The 24,373-nt window shown below is 40.8% G+C and overlaps 1 protein-coding gene and 1 long non-coding RNA gene across 2 annotated transcripts in view; one reads left to right on the top strand and one right to left on the bottom strand.

The window, feature by feature from the left end:
* Positions 1-421: 421 nt before the first annotated feature.
* Positions 422-4,529, bottom strand: LOC132884431 (uncharacterized). The gene is made up of 3 exons (XR_009654460.1): positions 4,223-4,529; positions 3,649-3,903; positions 422-3,445 (listed from the first exon to the last, which is right to left on the bottom strand). It is a non-coding gene; the product is annotated as an uncharacterized LOC132884431 (long non-coding RNA).
* A 16,535-nt stretch (positions 4,530-21,064) lies between these two features.
* The window catches only part of LOC132885129 (synaptonemal complex protein 1-like), a 123,674-nt gene continuing 120,365 nt past the window's right edge, over positions 21,065-24,373 (top strand). Inside the window, exons 1-4 of the mRNA XM_060919461.1 lie at positions 21,065-21,190; positions 21,296-21,371; positions 21,528-21,571; positions 21,658-21,822. Of these exons, the coding sequence (XP_060775444.1) occupies positions 21,065-21,190; positions 21,296-21,371; positions 21,528-21,571; positions 21,658-21,822 (411 nt within the window). The remainder of the gene's footprint in view (positions 21,191-21,295; positions 21,372-21,527; positions 21,572-21,657; positions 21,823-24,373) is intronic.

A 24,373-nucleotide genomic window follows, 5' to 3' on the forward strand; every position in this document is an offset into this window, starting at 1 on the left:
GGCCAAACATTAAAATGTTTTAACTGAAACCACACACACACACAAAAAAAAAAAAACTCAAGTGGATTCCAACTGGTTCTGAACTCAAAACTACAAGTTATATTAAGGACACTGGCTTTTGGAAGTCATTTTAGATTATCTTTTTTTTTCTTCCCAAAAAGCCAGACCTCAATACTTAATAAGCTTATACCTGTGACCTATTTACACAAAATTAGACAGAACACACAGAAAATATTGCAACATCAACATAATAGCAATAAGTGCTAACAAAATCAGGATTAAAATCTGAAAAAACCTAAATGATAGATGAAAAATTAGTGAATAAATTCTGGACACAAGGTTACCAGTATGCAAAGGATACAATGGTTCTAAATGGTTAATAACAATATCAGAAATTAACTTTCCATTTTAAAGCCATAAGCTAAGCATATACACTACCGTTCAAAAGTTTGGGGTCACTTTGAAATTTCCTTATTTTTGAAAGAAAAGCACTGTTCTTTTCAATGAAGATCACTTTAAACTAATCAGAAATACACTCTATACATTGCTAATGTGGGCGGCACAGTGGTGTAGTGGTTAGCACTGTTGCCTCACAGCAAGAAGGTCTGGGTTCGAGCCCCATGGCCGGTGAGGGCCTTTCTGTGTGGAGTTTGCATGTTCTCCCCGTGTCCGCGTGGGTTTCCTCCGGGTGCTCCGGTTTCCCCCACAATCCAAAGACATGCAGGTTAGGTTAACTGGTGACTCTAAATTGACCGTAGGTGTGAATGTGAGTGTGAATGGTTGTCTGTGTCTATGTGTCAGCCCTGTGATGACCTGGCGACTTGTCCAGGGTGTACCCCGCCTTTCGCCTGTAGTCAGCTGGGATAGGCTCCAGCTTGCCTGTGACCCTGTAGAACAGGATAAAGCGGCTACAGATAATGAGATGAGATGAGACATTGCTAATGTGGTAAATGACTATTATAGCTGCAAATGTCTGGTTTTTGGTGCAATATCTCCATAGGTGTATAGAGGCCCATTTCCAGCAACTATCACTCCAGTGTTCTAATGGTACAATGTATTTGCTCATTGCCTCAGAAGGCTAATGGATGATTAGAAAACCCTTGTACAATCATGTTAGCACAGCTGAAAACAGTTTAGCTCTTTAGAGAAGCTATTAAACTGATCTTCCTTTCAGCAGATTGAGTTTCTGGAGCATCACATTTGTGGGGTCGATTAAATGCTCAAAATGGCCAGAAAAATGTCTTGACTATATTTTCTATTCATTTTACAACTTATGGTGGTAAATAAAAGTGTGACTTTTCATGGAAAACACAAAATGTCTGGGTTACCCCAAACTTTTGAACGGTAGTGTATTTCCAACCTCTTAATTCCTTATAAACAATCTGCATTTGTTACTGTATCTTGAAGATCCTCTGTTATGATGGGGTGACATGAAATAAGAGATACCACACTTCTCCATATAATATGGGAAACTGTAAATAACAATAAGAAAAATAATGCCATCTGCTCAACACTTACAGCCTTAGTTATACAGGATGTTTCGAGCAGAGTGTTATTCTAAAACCAAACTAGAAGAATGCAAATACTACATTTATTGGCATGATGACTAAGGAAAGAGCGTGATTGGTAAATAAATTAGTGATGCATCCAGAGCCCAGATAGTGCTACCTCCTAACCAGAGACTAGTTTTCCATACCAATATAATAGATAAAACATTATATCCATGTTTATATTCTTTGGAAGGCTATACAATGGCAGTTTTTCTTTCTTACAGCAAGTAATCCCCCACATCCCCAGACTGCAGTAATCACCTCAGTGATAGCCAAACTGATAATAGGCATTAAATGCATGTGTATGTATGTTTTGACATCACAATCAGGTGCAAAGAAAAAGTTGGGATGGTATGGAAAATGCAAGTAAAAAAAAGGAAACTGATTTCTAAATTTACTTGTATTTCATTGAGGGTGGCACGGTGGTATAATGGTTAGCACGGTCGCCTCACGGCAAGAAGGTTCTGGGTTCGAGCACAGTGGCCGATGGGGACCTTTCTGTGTGGAGTTTGCATGTTCTCCCCGTGTCTGCGTGGGTTTCCTCTGGGTGCTCCGGTTTCCCCCACAGTCCAAAGACATGCAGTTAGGCTAATTGGTGGTAGAGGTCTGCACTGGGATTGGGTCCCGTGGGACCCAATGCAAATCTCGCGGGAACGGACAGTTTGCACTTAGCTGCGGGCGGGAATGGGCGGCCATAGTAAAACACTGCGGGATCGTAAACTAGCCTAGCGACAGCATGAGTCAAACAAGTGATGTAGAAAATAAACTGAAACGAGGATTGTACAGTACAAAAACGAAACAAGGAAAGTCTGATATCTGGCAAAATTTCTCAGTTGTGTGCGATGCAGACGGCAACGAACTTGACTATGTTCGTTGTGACAAATGCTCAAAAATCCTAATTTACAATGGACACAAATCCGGCACCTCTGGGTTGAGGCGTCACACCTGCTCTGTCCTTCCAGGTCAGAGTAAGCTGCATTTCAATCAAAAACAATTTCTCCCTGCACACATTAAACAGGAAACTACAGAGAAATGTGTGGAAGTGTGCTGTCTAGACATACGGCCATATGATTTAGTCGCCGGGAGAGGCTTTGTTGACATATTGCAACACTTTGCTAATGTTGCTGCTAAGTATGGCAAGTTTGATGTTAAAGATGTTTTACCTCATCCAACCATTGTATCCAGACATGTCGAGGGGCGAGCACAAGCACTGCAGGCGTCAGTGGCAGCAGAAATAAAGCCCATCATCGAAACGTATGGATGTGCCATCACAACCGATATATGGACGGAGGATTACCATAAGTCTTCATTCATATCTGGCACCATTCATTATACAAACAACAACTTTGACCTCGCAGCTCCCTTCGAGAGTGGTGTGTCAAAAACAGGGGAGAATATCAGGAGTCTGCTGTTCCAGAAACTCCGGGTTTCCTCCGGGTGCTCCGGTTTCCCCCACAGTCCAAAGACATGCAGGTTAGGTTAACTGGTGACTCTAAATTGACCGTAGGTGTGAATGGTTGTATGTGTCTATGTGTCAGCCCTGTGATGACCTGGCGACTTGTCCAGGGCAGTGGCGGTTCTAGACCAAAATTACTAGGGGGGCCGAGGTGGGGCCAGTGTTTTTTCAGGGGGGCACATATGGACAAAACATGGCAATATTTAAGCATTCAAAATGTTTAGTTTAGTTTAGTTAAAACCAAAACAAAATACAATGAGCATAAATACAATGAGATAAACATTCTGTCTCAGTAGCCTAAACATAAAATAAATTGTGCTCAATAAATCTTAAAACCATGTTTCTCTTTTTTGTAAAATAAGATTTCTATTTTTGCATACAATGAACCTTTTCTTCAGATGTGGCTGCACTGGAGTGTCGTCCAAGCACTTGCTGATATCTGGAGAAAGATGAATACAGTAAATATGAGAGTGCTACTGAGAACAACATTTATTTATCATTATTCATTTATTAATTTATTATTATATCTATTATTTATATTTTATATTTATTAATTATTATTCAGACTTCACACTTTCAGGGTAGGCTATATGAATTGTAGGCCAACACTGCTCACACATGCATTTGTTCAACATCACAAACCTGATGGTGCTGTACTTGATATGCATGGTGAATCTGGTTGTCCCAATGACTCGTTGGGTTGTCCCTCATTCTGTCCCTCAATCTGATCCTGAATGTCTTCATCCTCACTCTCAGATTGCCTTTCAGATGCCTCACTTTCCACCTCTCCAACCACCACCTCTGGCTCTCTCTCCACCTCTGGCTCTCTCTCCACCTCTGGCTCTCTCTCCTCTTTCTTAATCTTCATCTTCCTTACTCTCTCTATGTTGCTTTTTGCTAATAGGGGCAAAAAAGGACATAATGTCCTTCTTGCTCCTTTTCATGATGATAGCCTACAGTAGGTCTATACTAAAAAGTAAACGGAGAGGAATGTAGCCTCTACATATCACAAGGCCATCCGAGTTTTACAAGAAGGTAAACACTGTCGGTTATTTTACCCATTTCCCAAAAATATTAAGTTAGGCTACTTATTGCTGTGCAACGCACTTTTAAGAAAGCGCAATAAAACGGATTTATTATTGTAGTGAACAACAACAACAGTAAAACACGGATATGTGCAAACACTGATGTTACAAAATTGAATAATTTTCCTTACCTTCGCCTCTTTGCAATAGCCTAGTTCTTGCAGGGCTGCAGCTGCTGTTATCTCTCACGTCCGAAGTTTACAATTCGCACTGCTGCTGGTCTTTCTGCTGCAGGTAACAGTGTGCGTGTAGCGCTTTAAGGAGTCCGTGTAGAACACTCCGTCATGTCAGTTCCGATCTTCGAGCCAGCGCACGTCGAAATTAATAAAGCTTTCAGCACAGGGGCCACAACAGGGGCCAGGAGCAATTTTACAGGGGCACTGGCCCCCCCTGGCCCCCGTTTAAAACCGCCTATGGTCCAGGGTGTACCCCGCCTTTCGCCCGTAGTCGGCTGGGATAGGCTCCAGCTTGCCTGCGACCCTGTAGAACAGGATAAAGCGGCTAGAGATAATGAGATGAGATGAGATGAGATGAGATATGCTGGATTCCATACTGCAACAGCATGAGGAGATTTCAACATTACTGCTGAGCAAGCAATAACCAGTATGAAAGAATTGCGCAGATGAATGCAAACACTTTGAAAACAGTAGTTGCGTTCCTTAAGTTATTCAAGGATGCTACTAATGACTTAGAATCCAGCACCACTCTCAGCGCATCATTTCCACTGCCGTGGTCCGTGAGACTCATTGAACACTGTCAAGCAGCATCCCTCGAGCCCTTACTCTCTGAAGTCACCAATGTGTGTGCCTCACGTCTGGAAGAACTGATGGGCATCAGTGACACATCTGCATTCCCTCTCCACATGATCTACAGGATTGCAACGCTCCTGACTCCTAAAATGCAACTGCTATGGATGCTGCCCCCAGATGCGAGAGACGAGGTGGTTAAAGGTAGGCCTACTAGCCAAGACACAAAAACAGAAAATAGAACGCTTTAGGCCTAGTTGAATAACAGCATGAGACATTTTATTTATATATATTTAGGCTATATAGGCTATATATCATAATAAATAATAGCATGAGCCATTTTAGAAATAGATTGCCTATATATTTATAAATTAAATCCTATCCAAAGGTGCAAAGGAAATTATTCAGAAGATGCAGTTTGACCTGGTCACGGCCACAGCAGCAGAGGATGAGCCATCAGCCAAAAAACAACGCACAGCCACAGACCGATTCACTGACTGGGAAGATGATGCGCCCTTTACTTCAGCGCCAAGTACAGTCGATGACGAAATTACTGATTATCTCAGCTCCAGGCTCTCTGATAACCCAGACCCAGACAGAGTGCTTGAATGGTGAAAGTTAAACAAAGAGTGCTTCCAAGCGCTCTCAAAGTTGGCCCGTTTCATATTCTGTATCCCCGCATCGAGTGCGCCTTCAGAGCGGGCCTTTAGTGTCTGTGGGCGCATCTTGGAAGAGAGACGCACGAGATTGGGACCGCAGTCGGTCAGCAATATTCTCTTCCTCCATAGCAATATTAGAAAGTGATTCAGTTTGTTAAATTCATTTCTTACCCTCATCTCATCTCATTATCTCTAGCCGCTTTATCCTTCTACAGGGTCGCAGGCAAGCTGGAGCCTATCCCAGCTGACTACGGGCGAAAGGCGGGGTACACCCTGGACAAGGCCCTCGCCGGCCCCGGGGCTCGAACCCAGGACCTTCTTGCTGTGAGGCGACAGCGCTAACCACTACACCACCGTGCCGCCCCCATTTCTTACCCTTGTTTATTTTATTTATTCATTTCATTTGAGCCATTCACAGCCGTTGTTAATTAGGTGCTACATAAAGAGGCTGATGATGGCGGTGTTGAGAAGCCTATGCTGCCTAAGTGAGAATGTTTCTATTCGTAGCCTATGTTTTTGAACAAGATACCTGCAACATCTGCCAAATAATTTTCATGTTGTGTATTGGCCTATTTTATGCAAAAGCAGGCTGTTTTTATGTGCTATGTGATAGTGCAAGGGTTTTGATAAAACTGAGTTATATTTAAATGTATTGTGTGTTGCGTTTTCTGTGTTCTGATTAATGTTTCTTATTTATGCCTGTTGAAAAGGAACCTTAACCTCAATCACTGTGCGATTATAGTCTATAAAGGTAATTCCAAATAAAAAAAATACAGAGAAGGAGAATAGAATATGAAACTGCCTTTATTTAATTTAAAAACTACACGAAAATAACGAAATAGGAGCGCTATTCCCGACCAGTGCGTCAAAAGCCACGCAGGCCGAAAACGAAACAAACAACCCCAAGAATCTCTTTATTAATAGTCTATATTACGTTTTCTCCTGCGGGATGGGAGAAGACACAAAATCAATGCATCTCTATCAGTGTGCAGGAATAATTCTCAGAGCTTCGCGGGTTACGGGCGGGAGTGGACATACACATTGCGGAATGGGCGGACACGTTGCGCACACGTTGCAGTCGTGGGCGGTAATGGTCAGAAATTCAGCGGGAGCGGGCAGGAGCGGGATGAAGAAAACAGTCCCGCGCAGTTCTCCAATTGGTGGCTCTAAATTAACCGTAGGTGTGAATGTGAGTGTGAATGGTTGTTTGTCTCGATGTGTCAGCCCTGCAATGAACTGGTGACTTGTCCAGGGTGTACCCCACCCCTCACCCATAGTCAGCTAGGATAGGCTCCAGCTTGCCAGCGACCCTGCACAGGATGGATAATGGATGGATGGATATCATTGCAGACAGTATGTACCCAAGATATTTCATGTTTTGTCTGGTCAATTTAATTTCATTTGTAATATACATGCATGTAGCAAGTGTTCTAGGTGGGTGGAGCACAGAAGCACGGCAGGCCAGTACTGAGTTCTCAATAACTCCTTTATTGTCAACTTTTCAGCTTCTACACGGTTTGTTTATTCATTCATTCATATATATATATATATATATATATATATACATATATACACGTGTTCTAGTCGGGAGAGCTCCCTTCCTCTGCCCTCTCTCTCCTTATATAGGGCGCGGTTGCTGGGAAGACACACAAACACAGGTTAATTCACATCAGGTGTAGTGATTCTGCCACTTACCTTCCCTGACTCCGCCCTCCGGTCACAGACCGACGCTTGACCACGCCCCCACTGCCACAATGCATTACTGCATTTCACCAATGGAGCAAAGATGGGCCGAGGATCTCCAGTTTGTCAACAAATGCATGAGAATATTATTGAAATGTTTAACAACAATTTTCCTCAAAGAAAGATATGAAGGGATTTGGATATTTTACTCTTTGCAGAGTATAATAATGATTCAAGGAATCTGGAGGAATTTCAGTACATAAAGGGCAATGGCACAAGCCTAAGCTGAACACCCATGATCTCTGATCCCTCAAATAGTACTGCATCAAGAACCAGCATTCATCTATAGCTGATAACCACATGGGCTCGGGGTTACTTTTGGCAAACCTTTGTCATGCACTACAACATGGAATTACATCCACAAATGCCAGTTTAAACTCATCTCATCTCATTATCTCTAGCCGCTTTATCCTTCTACAGGGTCGCAGGCAAGCTGGAGCCTATCCCAGCTGACTACGGGCGAAAGGCGGGGTACACCCTGGACAAGTCGCCAGGTCATCACAGGGCTGACACATAGACACAGACAACCATTCACACTCACACCTACGGTCAATTTAGAGTCACCAGTTAACCTAACCTGCATGTCTTTGGACTGTGGGGGAAACCGGAGCACCCGGAGGAAACCCACGCGGACACGGGGAGAACATGCAAACTCCACACAGAAAGGCCCTCGCCGGCCCCGGGGCTCGAACCCAGGACCTTCTTGCTGTGAGGCGACAGCGCTAACCACTACACCACCGTGCCGCCCCAGTTTAAACTTTACTGAGCAAAAAGGAAGCCTGATATTAACTGTGTCCAAGAAGCACTGTTGACTTCTCTGGGCTCAGAGACAACTGGGATGGACCATCACACAATGAAAATGTGTATTATGGTCAGATGAATCAGTATTCCATGTCTTTTTTTTTTTTGGAGGAAAATGATGCCATGTGCTCTGGACCAAAGCCAAAAAAGACCATCCAGTCTGTTACCAGCAACAAGTCCAAAAGCCAGGGTCTGTCATGGTATGGGGTTGTGTCAGTGCCCTTGGCAAAGGTAACTTACACTTCTGTGATGGCAGCATTAATGCAGAACAGTACATTGAGATTTTGGAGCAACATATGCTGCCATCAGGACGACATCTTTTCCAGGGATATTTCAACAAGACAATGCAAAATCACATTCTGCACACTTTATAAAAGGTATGGCTGTGGAAGAAGAGGGTGCCTGCCCCCTCTGTCCCCAATAGAGAATGTGTTATGATTTTTGAAATGAAAAATATGACAACAATGACCCCATACTGTTGCACACCTTAACACCTATTTACAGAAAAAAAGAAACAAAATAACACCTGAAATGCTTCATCATTGCATGTCTTCAGTCTCTAAACAGCTTTTAATTGTTGTGAGAAGGAATGGCAACATTACAAAGTGATAAATGCTTTACGTCCCAACTTTTTATGAAATGTGTTGCAAGAATCAAAATTGAAATAATTGTTTGTTTTGAAAAAAAAAAATCAGGAGGTAAAACATAAAATAATGTGCTCTTGGTTTGTTTTGAGTACAAGTCAGAGATTAATTACAAATAACTTAGGCTTCTACAATAAACTCCAGATAGCTGTACACCTTTTGAAAGAAAGGTTGCAGTTAATTCTCTGGTTTGTCTCACTTGGGAGAACTGCCTATACAGAAGCTTACAACAGAGGGTTTCTCTTTCATAAGTTAGAATCCTTAACCATCCAAAAAACTTGGAGTGTAAGCCTACTGCTGCTTTAACTGTTTAATAGTAGTTGTAAGTCTCCACAGCATTTCACACTACTTATGATTAATAATTTTAATTATTGCTGGTCACTGACATAAGAAGCAATACCGATTTTGATAAGACATAGAAGAAGAATGCCAGTTGCCACACCTTTTACCAGGATACAACATATATTACCTGCAAATATTCTGTATCATTAATCTTTATTTAGTATTCCATCTATTGATATTTGAAGCTGTTGGTAATTGGGGAAACAGAGCAAAGTTGCAGATTAATGATAGCTACAGGAACAGCAAGCAATATCAAATCCCTCTGCTGTCATATGTGAAAATATTAACGCAACAGTGCTCTCTAACGTCTAAGCATTCCAGGTGACTACCTCATGAAGCTGGTTAAGATAATGCCAATAGTGTGCAAAACGTCATCAAGGTAAATGCTGGCTACTTTGAAGAATCTAAAATATGAAACATAATTTTTTTAACATTTTTTTGTTTACCACATAATTTCATATATGTTCTATGTTATTTCATAGTTTTGATGTCTTCACTTTAGTTCTACAATGTAGAAAATAGTGACAATACAGAAAAACCTATGAATGAGTAGGGATGTCCAAACTTTTGACAGGTACTGTATATGTAATGCATTTCTGCATTTTATTATTATTATTATTATTATTATTATTATTATTATTATTGTGCAATATTTCCATGCCTAAAATATCACTGACAGGACACAATGCAAGGTGGTTAAGTACATAAAAACATTAGTAATGTTGATGTTTGACATTATTTTAACTGAATTTTATGAACTTATTTAAATTTTTTGAGTTGTATCTCCTTTTTTTTATTTGTGTCACAGTTAAAACTAATCTAAAAAAATATATTAATAAGGGTATTACAATATCCAGAACTAAAAAATTTTATTAAATTTTTTTTTTGAGTAAACTTAGATTTTATGTTTACAGCCTCCTGCCAAGTTATAACAAAGGGTTGACAAGTTAATATACTATATGGCCAAAAATATGTGGACACCTGCCCATCCCACCCATGTGTGGTTCTTCCCCAAACAGGTTCCACAAAGTTCACTGGAACTAAGGGGCAAACGTTTTGGAGCATAACAATGCCCCTTTGCACAAATGTCAGTCCATGAAGACATGATTTGCTAGTATTTCAGTGGAAGAACTCAAGTGGCTGTACAGAGTCCTGACCTCAACCGCACTGAACACCTTTGCACCTCCTCACCCAAAATCAGTGCCTGACCTCAGTAATGCTCTTGTGATGGAATGAGCAACACCCCACAGCCATGCTCTGAAATTTAGTGGAAAGCCTTCTCAGAGCAATGGAGGTTATTATAACAACAAAGGGGGATTACATCTGGAATGGGATGTTCAGAAAGCACATATAGGTGTGATGGTCAGTTGTCCACAAACTTTTGGTCATAGAGTGTATTTTAATGTTCTGGAGTAAAACATTAATGAACTAACCAAAATGTCTCAGATCTTTAAAGAATTTTTTAAAAACAGCCAATCATGGGCATTTTGAAAATGGGAGTATTGGATCTCTGTTTCCTGGCATGTTCTGATGCCTTCATTTAGCATTATGGATGTAATTAAGTAAATTTGAATAAAAATATGATCAGAAAGAAAAAAACCCTGTCATTCATTCATCGAGTCATATAATCATTTCAGAATCAGAAACAATTTTATTGCCAGGTGTGCGAACACACATGAGGAATTTGACTCTGGTACCATTTAGCTTTCATAGTACAACACATATAAAAGCGTACACACAAAACAAACAAACAAACAAAACAAAGGAATGGTGCAATAGTAGGGAATAATAGGAAATAATAGGAAATACAGAGAGAGAGTCTAACTGCAGTGATCTTCAGGGGAAGACTGTTGCTCCAGCAACGACCTTGAGGCAGTGCTGGCTGGGAGAGCCGAAGATAAGATTGGAATTTGTTTAGGCTTGAAAGGGGTAGACGTAGCAGACTACCCCGCTCATCCATTCTGGTCACTAAAATGATCCATATCTCTCTGCAAAGCCATCAACTTCTCCAATATGGAATCCACCAAGCTGCTCAAGTTTTGAATAGCCACAGTCTGAGTGCCGACAGCTCTGCCCACCGCTTCAATCATGTTGGGCAGCTTTATGGAGCTTTGAACAGCTGTCACTGCTTTCTGATTTCCTCGATACACCAGGGCAATGCCTAGTCCAATCAGCAAAAGTCCTGTGATCATGGTTCCGAATAGGTAAATATCCTCAATGTCCTCCACAGAAAGAATCGCCAGGCACACGACACGCCACTTCTCCCAAGCGTCCATCGTATATCCAGCTGCGAACGTTTCGGCAGGACAGGCTGGTTCCCCCGATTCCAGGCTTCTCGTCGAGAAGATTGTGTCAATTGTGTGAAGAGACCAGTTTATCAAATCCATGAATTTTGATTTGAAGAACAATGCAGAAAGGGTCTCTCAGACAAGATGAGTCAGCAGAGCAGAAGCAGGAAAGCTCAGGGGAGGAGAGGCAGAGCAATGCGAGATGAGAGGAAAAAAACACCTCCGCATTATACTCCTATCAGGAGCACTATGCAGAAACATTTAAAAAACCTTAGCGCAGCAGCTTTCCGTGAAAGCACGAAGAAGAATTAACACAACAATTACACAAAACATAGAAAGTATGAAAGAGTGAAGTCCCGAGGCAGCCGTCCGCGGCGCCATCTTGGATTTGGGTGCTAACGGGGCTAAAAATTAACTTCATTGCTTGGTCGCCACTTGGACCAGTACCCCTGAATTCTTAGTGGCCCAGGCCAAAATAAAGTGGCCCTTAAATTTCCTCTAGTCGAACACAAAAAATTTTTAAAACATTTTTACTCGAATAACACCCCACAGTGTTTAACTCATGCCCCCCATAAATTGATTAATCAACAACATTAATTCTATGTAATTGTTGTTTATATATTGTACATTATTCAAACATTACACAACATTACAATCATTTAGCTGACATTTTTATTCAAAGTGACTAAGAATAAGTGCATGTCGTCAAGGTAGCCAAGAGAATTCAAGCGCGACCAGAACTGAAGTGCTAGTGTAAACAAACAAATAGATATCTGGAATGATCAGGGTCATTAAGAAGTTGAAGACGCTTGGACAAATACATAGACAAGGAATTATTTAAGTATGGTATGTTTATTGTTTACAAAGTTTGACAACATTTGCATCTGCATTAAAATGGTTAGCTTATGCTCCTCTCCCAACTTTTGCTTCTTGAGCCTATACAAGAGACATCACAGTACAGTAGGCTGGTAGAGTTCTATTAGACTAGATCTAGGGGCTTATGGTTTATATGGTTATAGTTATGGTATTTAGCAGACATTTTTGTCCAAAGTGACTTACAATATATAAACACAACATTATTAGTAAACCAATATAATAATATAATTGCTCTACTCTGACATAGCCTATCTTCCAGATGATAGCTGCTGCATGACTGCAGGATTTCCCTTTTTTTTTTTTTTTTGCTCTGGCTAGGCTCAACTTCAGCCTTTAAGCAAACAAACTCGCCCTCTCTTTTACACAGAATTTTGCTAATTTTATTACTGTGTAGATAATTATATGCCTCCGTGCTTTTGTAGTTCCTTAGCTCCTCACCATCAATGCCCTTGCTAAGAATAAAATAATTGACAATGTCAATGTAGCTGATGTCGGGCCACAACTTCAAGTCATTTATCTATTCCACGAGGGTAGACGGATGGGGCACTTTGATTGTATTATCCCCAGAGCATGTCAGAAAATCGGACTTGTGTAACCATCTTTTAGTCATCTTGATCTTACCTACCTAGCAGTTAGCGTTAACTACAAACGTTAACACGGTGGAGTGGAAGAAAGCTCCCGGCTTCTACTATGATGCAGCAGTGAATCATGGGAAAGGTCAGAGTTCAGGAAAGTTGTGGATATCGTGGAGCAATCTGAAAACTCATGAACAGCTTTGAATTTTGCACGAACTAAACTTTTACTAGAATTCATGAACTTAGAGTTGAGGAAAGGAAAGCAAAGAAAAAAAAAGGTACTCCAAGAAAGGAACATTTTACGGTATTTAATTTTTATTGTATTTTTTTTCATACTTCTCAAATCGTAGTACTTTTAGTGGCCCTGGTCAGTTTTTAATCACCACTGGCGACCATGCGACCACCAAGTTTCAACCCTGTGCTAACTAATCTTTTGCAACACAAATTAAATTACATTAAAACTGATACTTTTCATTTCTTCATCATTCATTTTCAATAACTGCTTTATTGTGGTGAGGGTCAATGTGGTTTCAGAGCCTTTCACAGGAACACTGGATCCAAGGTGGGAATACCCAATCCATTGCAGGGCACACATTTTTACACTCATTTAAACCTAGGGGCAATTTAGAGTCACCATTTCATACCGGAATGTTATGAGATGAGGAAGGAGGTGGGAGGAAACTGGAGAAATCAGCTTGCCTATATATTAATATGGGATTATGAGCAAGATGATTCTCATAAACCAAGACCTGTCTGTCTCAAACAAGTGTCATGATAACCTAAAAATACTAAAACAAATACTAAAACAGATTAGACATTGCAAGAATATTTTTAAATTTGTACACCAGAAATCAGCAATAACAAGATATAGTCACAAAATATAAAAGTCATATAAAAATACAACTACAATAACACTAGAAGTCAAGTCAAGTTTGTTTGTATAGCGCTTTTGACAATAGACATTGCCCCAAAGCAGCTTTACAGAATTTGAACGACTTAAAATATGAGCTAATTTGATCCATAATCTATCCCCAATGAGCAAGCCTGTGGCGACAGTGGCAAGGAGAAACTCCCCCAGATGACACAAGGAAGAAACCTCGAGAGGAACCAGACCCAAAAGAGAACCAATCTTCACCCGGACAACAACAGACAACATGACTATAACATTAACAGTTTTAACATGAAGTCAGTTTCGTTGATGTTATAACTCTTCATTAATGGAAACTTGAGTGCAAAACTGTTCATGACAACTGCAGTCCCAAAGTTAGCAAGCCAACTGTAGTCCTCAGCCACAAAAGCATTACTGTAAGAGTCCAGAGCGTCTTCCAAGTGTGATTTTCAACTGTCCATATGGGGTCGTCCTCCACAGGAGCGATGTGATGAGACTCCAACCAGACACAGGGCATCAGGATGGATCAGGCAGGTCTGAGAAGCAGAAGAGGTCAGCACCTCGATCCCAGGATTGACATGTAACTCAGAGGGACAGATGGGGGGGGGGGGGGGGGGACACACAGGTTGTTAGGTATGCCCAATGCCACCTGAATAAGTAGGTACAGTATACATTTTGCGCTGAGTACAAGCAGGGACTCCGGCAAAACTAACTATGACAGCATAACTAAAAGGGGAGAGCCAGAAGGTAACACAGGCATGAGGGAGCCCCGGGACATAAAGCAGCCAACCACTACACCGTCAACAAACTCGAGTGAGCAAACGAGTGGGGGACTGACAGCATCCATACAATGTCTGAGGACCCTCCAGATCTACACCTTTACCTCATGAATACCATTAACAAAAGGCTTGACTAAACAGATATGCTTTCAGCCTAGACTTAAATGCTGAGACTGTGTCTGATTTCCGAACATGACTTGGAAGGCTGTTCCATAACTGTGGGGCTTTATCAAATCCATAAAGAGATGCTTTGTAAATATAATTATGAAATTCGTAAAGCAAGACAGTCTTTCTTCTCCAACATCATCAACAGGAATATGAACAATGCCTGTGTGCTATTTTCAACAGTAGAGAAGCTAACAAATCCCCCACCACAATTAGCACCTGAACTTCTCTCAGTTAATAAATGCAATGAGTTTGCATCCTTCTTTAAAGGTAAAATTGATAACATACGACATAATATTGCTCATAATATATCTCAGTTGCAAATAATTGAAAAACTGCAATCACCAGTGACACAGACAGATAACTTCAACACAATGTCAGAATTTTGTTTAATTGATTATGAGACTCTTGAAAAAACTGTACAAAATCTCAGTTCCTCAACATCTGAATTGGACATTCTGCCCACTAACTTTTTTAAGTCTGTTCTACATCTTATAATTACAGATGTGCTTCAAATCATAAATACATCCCTAGAGACTGGCATTGTTCCTGTGTCCTTGAAAAAAGCCGTTGTAAAGCCCCTACTTAAAAAGAATAATCTGGATGCTTCAGTATTAAATAACTACAGGCCAATATCAAATCTACCATTCATCGGGAAAATCCTTGAAAAAATTGTCTTCAATCAATTAACTGCCTTCTTGATATCAAACAGCTGTTTTGATAACTTTCAATCAGGATTTCATGCCAATCATAGCACTGAAACAACGCTGATTAAAGTTATAAATGACATACGTCTTAATACTGATGCAGACAAAACATTGGTCCTGGTATTACTGGACCTCAGTGCAGCTTTTGATACTGTTGATCACAACATACTGCTATATCGACTTGAACATTGGGTTGGGTTGACTGGTAAAGTTATCAATTGGTTAAAATCATACTTAAAAGATAGAAGCTTCTTTGTTACCATGGGAAATTGTACCTCAGCGTCAATGTCCTTGACCTCTGGTGTCCCCCAGGGGTCGATCCTTGGACCATTACTATTCAACCTTTATATGCTCCCACTTGGGCAAATTATCAAGAACAATTCAATTTTATATCACTGCTATGCAGATGATACCCAAATTTATCTTGCTCTATCACCTAATGATTATGCCCCCCTTGAATGTCTCTACCAGTGTATCGATCAAATCAACAACTGGATGTCACAAAATTTTCTTCAGCTGAACACAGATAAAACAGAAGTAATTATATTTGGAAAAAAAGATGAAAGACTCAGGATTACCACTATTCTTGACACAAAGGGGATTAAAACAAAAGAAATGGTTAAAAATCTTGGTGTTTTCATTGACAGCGAGCTAAACTTTGACAGGCACATGAAAGCAATCACTAAAACGGCATTTTATCACCTAAAAAACATTTCCAAACTAAGAGGACTTATGTCAAAAAATGATCTGGAAAAACTTATACATGCCTTCATCTCTAGTAGGGTTGATTACTGCAATGGCCTTTTCACAGGCCTGCCAAAAAAAACCATCAAACGACTTCAGCTGGTTCAAAATGCAGCAGCTAGGGTTCTCACACGAACAAAAAGAACAGAACACATTACCCCAATTCTAAGGTCCCTTCACTGGCTTCCAGTAAGCTACAGAATTGACTTTAAAGCATTGCTGCTGGTGTACAAATCTCTAAATGGTACAGGGCCCAATTACCTCTCTGATATGTTGCAGCGGCCTAACCCAATCAGATCTACCAGATCGCAGCAGAAAAATTTACTGTTAAAACCGGTTGTTAAAACAAAGTGTGATGAAGCAGCTTTTAGCTACTATGCAGTACAGCTATGGAACCAACTGCCAGAGGACATCAAAAATGCTCCTGCTGTTGGCAGCTTCAAATCTAGACTAAAGACCAAGCTGTTTTCAGATGTTTTCTGCTAAATTATTAATATTGCCATCTCTACATGTTTTAAACTCTTTACTTTTACAGTCTCTCCATGTTTTAAATTTTACTTAACTTTTATTCTATTTTATTCTGCTGTTTTTTTTAAATTGAACTTTTATCTCATTTTATTATTTTATTTCTACTATTGTTTAATTCTTATTAATTTTCTTCCCCATTTATTTTATGTAATTTTATTTTCTATTGTTTACTGTTTTGCTTTTACTTCTGTAAAGCACATTGAACTGCCACTGTGTATGAAATGTGCTATATAAATAAACTTGCCTTGCCTTTGTAAGAAAAGGCTCTGCCCCCTGATGTAGCCTTCACTATACGAGGAATCAGCAGATAGCCTGCACCTTTTGATCTAAGTAGGCGAAATTGATCAGCTAACAGGACAGATACCTCAAAATAGATTAGTCAAACATTGCAGTTTCCAGTATTGGACTCTAAGCTCCACAATAAACAGGGAGTCCCTTTTCATTCATTCATTCATTCATTCATTCATTCATCTGTGCTTTGCTCTTGTTTAGGGATAGTCATATATGGATATTTGTGTGATTTTGCAGCATCTGGCAACCATGCCAATATGCAGTAAGGTTAAATGTGCTCCATTGGAAAACTGAATTCGCTTCAAATCGTCTCGTGAATTATTTCAGCCCGCGCGCGCATCAAAAGCATAAAGTCGATGAGAAAACCGTTAGGAGCCTGACTGAACTTCTCACAGGGATAAGACCAGAGAAAAGACTGATAAGTGGGTAATTAAGCAAGTAAGTCTGACAAACCGTGACTTAAAAGGTAATTTAATATCCTCTCTTTCTAAAACACTGCAGTTTCTTCACTTATTATACTGTATACGGTGGTAATTAGCTACCATCTCTCACAGGCTATCGACGTTAGCAAATATGAATATTTTTCTGCTTTGTCACTAGCCGAACACTTGCTGTTGTATAATATGTTAAACACGTATGATATGTCAGTTATTTTTAAGAGGCATTTCAGGCCTGTATGATGAAATATGCAGTTTTATTGTTTAAGAAACAAGTTTGAGTCGCATCACTGACTGGTTATCTCAGTAATGTTACGCCGACATTGGCTAATAAATTCACCTCAGATTCCGGATTTGAGGAGTTTTCTGAGAGCTCAAATTTCCCCAGACCAAACCTGAAGTGAGTCATCTGCCTACATTAACATGCCGAAATTAACTACTGAAATAGGGGTTTTATGTTCTATTTCAACTTATAATAATGACAGTTGATCAATTTCATCAGCCCCTTACGTTCTATAAATTGCACTAATGTTTTAATTATAAAACAGCTTATAATACAAAGGGCCAAATTATTCAATTCTGATTGGTCAATCAAGGAGGGCTTTTTTTTCCTTAGCACAGGGCCGTATTTCTGAAATGCTATTGGCTAGTTCGTTGCTTGGTTACGGTTACAAAAATTAGCAAATTTTTGTAATCAAAATGGCTGACTCTGCAATGCCGCGTTTCGCTATATTTGACGAAGAAATGATAAACCAATTGAAAGCTGCAAGCGAAAGTGAAAATACCAAAAAAGTACGAATTTTTGGCTTTCCGTGTTTAAGAAATGGGCCGCTGAAAGACAAATAAACGACTCTCTAGTGGCATATGAATGCTGTGAGTTAGACAAGGTCCTACTGCAGTTTTTTTTGTGTCATGATGAAAGACGCTTTAGAAACTGATTCAAATGTGCAAGATAGTCTTGCGCCCTGATTGGTTCAGAAAACGTGAATGACAAATGTTGTGAACTTGAATGGCTTCTGAAGTATGAATTTGGCCCTATATATTACAAACAAGTAATCGTATGGTTCCTCGTAAAATTAAGGATCAATTTCACTCGTGATTTCAAAGTTTTGAAAATTGCCCGAAATAACTCGTGAAATTAATCCTTAATTTTACTCGGCCCTATACGATTACCTATACTAATGTTAGCCGATATTAAGAATGAAAAGCTTCTCCGCCACTAAAATCACACCTGGCTAATTGGTTGGAGCTATAACTTACATTCCTCTGGATTAGTGTGTCAGCTGACAAATGTTAGCCAGTAAAAATGTGAACAATCAACTAAACTAAGGGAAAATTACAAGTTCAGCTTGAAGAAGGAGAATGGTATTCTGGACACTATGTTGCACTTTTCAGAGGATGGAAATACATGATCTCATCCAGGCTGTAATGTTTATTTGGTCTATGTAAAATCTACCTTCCAAAAAAATGCATTTTTCATCCAGTAATTCATCTTCACTAATCACTTTAACCTGGTCGGTAAGGATGGGTAGATCAGTACCAAAGTATCAACACTTCCAGTCCTCAGGGTTCAGTTTTGAGAATCAATCCTTATATATAATAAAAAAAAGCTAACAGGTACTGACTTTAAGTAGTGGTTTTATTGACTTCATTTTCCCATATATAATATAAAACTGTTGTTTAGGATAGAAACTACAGTGGTGCTTGAAAGTTTGTGAATCCTTTAGAATTTTCTATATTTCTGCATAAATATGACCTAAAACATCATCAGATTTTCACACAAGTCCTAAAGGTAGATAAAGAAATCCCAGTTAAACAAATGAGACAAAAAATATTATACTTGGTTATTTATTTATTGAGGAAAATGATCCAATATTACATATGTGAGTGGCAAAAGTATGTGAACCTCTAGGATTAGCAGTTAATTTGAAAGTGAAATTAGAGTCAAGTGTTTTCAATCAATGGGATGACAAATCAGGTGTGAGTGGGCACCCTGTATTATTTAAAGAAGAGGGATCTATCAAAGTCTGATCTTCACAACACATGTTTGTGGAAGTGTATCATGGCATGAATAAAAGAGATTTCTGAGGAGCTCAGAAAAAGCGTTGTTAATGCTCATCAGGCTGGAAAAGATTACAAAACCATCTCTAAAGAGTTTGGACTTCACCAATCCACAGTCAGACTGATTGTGTACAAATGGAGGAAATTCAAGACCATTGTTACCCTCCCCAGGAGTGGTCGACCAACAAAGATCACTCCAAGAGCAAGGCGTGTAATAGTTGGCAAGGTCACAAAGGACCCCAGGGTAACTTCTAAGCAACTGAAGGCCTCTCTCACATTGGCTAATGTTAATATTCATGAGTCCACCATCAGGAAAACACTGAACAACAATGGTGTGCATGGCAGGGCTGCAAGGAGAAAGCCACTGCTCTCCAAAAAGAACTTTGCTGCTCGTCTGTAGTTTGCTAAAGATCACGTGGACAAGCCAGAAGGCTATTGGAAAAATGTTTTGTGGACGGATGAGACCAAAATAGAACTTTTTGGTTTAAATGAAAAGTGTTATGTTTCGAGAAAGGAAAACACTGCATTCCAGCATAAGAACCTTATCCCATCTGTGAAACATGGTGGTGGTAGTATCATGGTTTGGGCCTGTTTTGCTGCATGTGGGCCAGGACGGCTTGCCATCACTGATGGAACAATGAATTTTGAATTATACCAGCGAATTCTAAAGGAAAATGTCAGGACATCTGTCCATGAACTGAATCTCAAGAGAAGGTGGGTCATGCAGCAAGACAACGACCCTGAGCACACAAGTCGTTCTACCAAAGAATGGTTAAAGAAGAATAAAGTTAATGTTTTGGAATGGCCAAGTCAAAGTCCTGATCTTAATCCAATCGAAATGTTGTGGAAGGACCTGAAGCAAGCAGTTCATGTGAGGAAACCCACCAACATCCCAGAGTTGAAGCTGTTCTGTATGGAGGAATGGGCTAAAATTCCTCCAAGCCGTTGTGCAGGACTGATCAACAGTTACCGGAAACGTTTAGTTGCAATTATTGCTGCACAAGGGGGTCACACCAGATACTGAAAGCAAAGGTTCACATACTTTTGCCACTCGCAGATATGTAATATTGGATCATTTTCCTCAATAAATAAATGACCAATATTTTTGTCTCATTTGTTTAACTGGGTTCTCTTTATCTACTTTTAGGACTTGTGTGAAAATCTGATGATGTTTTAGGTCATATTTATGCAGAAATATAGAAAATTCTAAAGGGTTCACAAACTTTCAAGCACCACTGTACTTTTCCTTTCGCCTTCTTGCTCTGCTTCCCATAGCTTATAGAAATGCAGTAGTAAGGCATGCAGAGAACCAGATTTTGCCAGTAAGTCAGTTGCACGGTGGCAGAAAGCATTGCTGGTTGAACACTCTTGAACCTGTTTATGTGAAGAATTACTCCTGAAAAAGGATACTAATGTAAATAAACATTTACTGGAGGGCAGCATGGTGGTGTAGTAGTTAGCACTGTCACCTCACAGCAAGAAGGTTCTGTGTTTAAGCCCACTGGCTGATGGGGGGCCTTTCTGTGTGGAGTTTGTAGCCCCCCCCCCCCCCCCCCCCCCCCGTCTAAAATGCAATTGTACTAGCACACTTTGAAATAGAAAAACAGCAATTACTGGCAATGCCTGTTTACTTTTTAAGAAACTTATTGTTCGAGAGACAGTTAGCTAATTCTTTTTATTTTTTCATTATGTTACAGCATGGAAAAACCATTTAACTTTAAACTGTTAGTGCCTCCAAGAACCAAGCTTGGTCAGGTATCAGCTGTAAAACCTCAAGACCCTGGGCTGTTTGAAAATAGCAGTAGCTTTATGGCACCAGTTCAGGTGGGTAGAATTTCATCAGAAATAATGTTCATTTTACTCTTCATTTTATTGTTGATTTTACTATAGTTGAATATATTATCTGGCATGTGTATGTTTTTTCTTCAGAGTTTTAATAAATGTTTTGAGAAAGAGACCATTTCAAGTCCCAAGATGGTGTTGTCTCCAGAGTCCCCAAGACCAGGTAAAGGTGCAGAGGTGTTTTTTCATGTCGAGAGGTTATTTAAAAAATAAGATAAATAAGTTAACAAAATTCAGTAGCAAAGCAGTAGAAATGTTAATTATTTTGATGTGTACCAAATGATTTTTGGTATAATATTTCAAATTTACTATTTTAAAGAAGTCACAAAGAGGATTGCTGTGATGCCAATGGGGAAAGAAGAGGTGAGTGAATTATTCATGTTTGTGTTTTTGGTATAAGATCAAGTGTAAGGATTGATTTCATTACTATTTTCTGTTCATTTTGGCAGACATCGTTAAGATCTAGTCAGTTGTATTCCAAACTGTTTGAAGAGGCTGAAAAAATAAAAGCATGGAAATTGAAAATGGACGATGATATTGCACAAAAAGAGAGAAAGCTTCAGGAGAACAGAAGGACAATTGAGACACAGCGCAAAGCCATTCAAGAACTTCAGGTATGTATGGCTATGATCAGACAGGCTGCTTAAATCTAATTATCTGGCATATGTTCCTTGATTGGGAAAGAATTTCTGCAGTCTGAATGGCAAAAACATGTAGAAAACCTGACTTCTGATTGAACTCAATCTACATTTTTGTATGAAGTGTCAAATCTGATTAAACTTGGAATTCAGGACATGTTAGATTAGATTAGATTAGATTAGGTTAGATTAGATTAGATTAGATTAGATTAGATTAAACTTTATTGATCCCTTTGGGCGGGTTCCCTCAGGGAAATTAAGATTCCAGCAGCATCATTACAGATAAACAGAGAAAATAAATAGAGAAAACTTCTAGATAAATTAAAATAAATTAAGTATTTACATATACTGTAACTGTGGGTGGTAAAAGAGAGCAACTGGACTTGCTTGAAGATTCTTGAAGACGTTTCACCTCTCATCCGAAAGACTTCTTCAGTTCTGTCGACAGAACTGAAGAAGCCTTTCGGATGAGAGGTGAAACGTCTTCAAGAATCTTCAAGCAAGTCCAGTTGCTCTCTTTTACCACCCACAGTTACTATGACCTGGATGACTGAGAATCTTCACAGACATATTTACATATACAAATATAAAAAGAATAAGATATGGGGACGAGGGGAGAGGGGGGAAGGTGGGGGGAAGGGGGGGCGGCGGCAGGAGAGATATTGCACTTTATATTACACATTATATTGCACATTGTCCGGTATTGCTTATTGTTAGGCTAGGCTACTACTCCTTCCCATCCTCTGTCCTCCTATAACCCCCCCCCCCCCCCCCCCCCAGAGAGGAGTTGTACAGTCTGATGGCGTGAGGGACAAAGGAGTTTTTAAGTCTGTTCGTCCTGCACTTGGGAAGGAGCATTCTGTCGCTGAACAGGCTCCTCTGGTTGCTGATGACGGTGTGCAGAGGGTGACTGGCATCGTCCATGATGTTCAATAGTTTGTCCATAGACCTCTTCTCTGCCACCATCACCAGAGAGTCCAGCTTCATGCCGACCACAGAGCCAGCCCGCCTGATCAGTTTGTCCAGCCTGGATGTGTCCTTCTTGGATGTGCTGTCCCCCCAGCACACCATGGTGTAAAAAAGGACACTGGCGACCACAGTCTAATAGAACATCCACAGGAGTTTCCTGCAGATGTTAAAGGACCGCAGCCTCCTAAGGAAGTATAGCCTGCTCTGTCCCTTCCTGTATAAGTGTTTGGTGTTGCAAGTCCAGTCCAGCTTGCTGTCCAGCCACAGCCCGAGGTACTTGTAGGAATCCACAGCCTCCACCTCGACTCCCTCGATTAGAACTGGTCGTGACCTTGGTCTGGACCTCCCAAAGTCAATGACCAGCTCCTTGGTCTTTGAGGTGTTGAGCTGCAGATGGTTCCTGTTGCACCACACAGCAAAGTCCCTCACCAGGCTCCTATACTCCTCCTCTCTGCCGTCAGTGATCCACCCAACAATGGCTGTGTCATCGGCAAACTTCTGAATGTGACACAGCTCCGAGTTGTAGCAGAAGTCCGCGGTGTACAGGGTGAAGAGAAGAGGGGCCAGCACCGTGCCCTGGCGTGCTCTGGTGCTGCTAATCACAGTGTCAGATGTGATGTCCTTCAGCCTGACGTACTGCGGCCTGTCAGTGAGGTAGCTGGAGATCCAGGTGACCGGGCAGGGGTCCACTTGCATCCTCTTCAGTTTGTCCTGATGCAATAGGGGCTGGATGGTGTTGAAGGCACTCGAGAAGTCCAAGAAGAGGATCCTCACTGTGCCATTTCCCTTATCCAGATGCGAGTGGGCTCAGTGTAGCAGGTAGAGGATGGCGTCTTCCACACTGACACCTGCCCGGTACGCAAACTGCAGACAGTCCTGGGCATGTTGTACCTGGGGTCTGAGGAGGCTGAGAAAGAGCCGCTCCAACGTCTTCATCAGATGTGAAGTGAGTGCCACCGGTCAGAAGTCGTTCAGCTCGCTGGGCCGATTCTTTTTGGGAACTGGAACAATACATGATGTCTTCCAGAGGGTTGGCACTCTCCCCAGCTGCAGGCTAAGGTTGAAGATGCGTTGGAGTGGCTCAGCCAGTTCAGCAGGACAGGTCTTCAGTAGTCGGGGACACACCTTGTCCGGGCCTGCTGCTTTCCTTGGGTGAAGCTTCCTCAGTTGACCTCTGACCTGGTCTGCAGTAATGCGTGGAGGAGTCTGTGCTGAGGTGGGGGAGGAGGGGGCTGCTGTGATGACTGGAGGGAGGTGTGTTGAGGGAAGAAGGAGAGATGGCTGCAGTGAGGGAGAGGGTGGGGGGGACGTGGGCTGGTTGAACCGATTGAAAGTCATTCAACTCATTTGCCCTCTCCACTGTCCCCTCAACGACTCTGGTCTTTGTATTGTGGCCTGTGATGGTTTTCACACCTTCCCAGCCCATGTTTACATTAGACCGTATCAGCGGATCATCAGATTAACGTTTTTAAAACGATTAGTGTGCACACAGCAACACCAATACATGATTTGCGTGCACACAACAACACCAATACACGGATACGCTCGGCTCCGCAGG

This window comes from Neoarius graeffei, chromosome 4, assembly GCF_027579695.1.
Source record: "Neoarius graeffei isolate fNeoGra1 chromosome 4, fNeoGra1.pri, whole genome shotgun sequence".
Taxonomy (NCBI): Eukaryota; Metazoa; Chordata; class Actinopteri; order Siluriformes; family Ariidae; genus Neoarius; species Neoarius graeffei.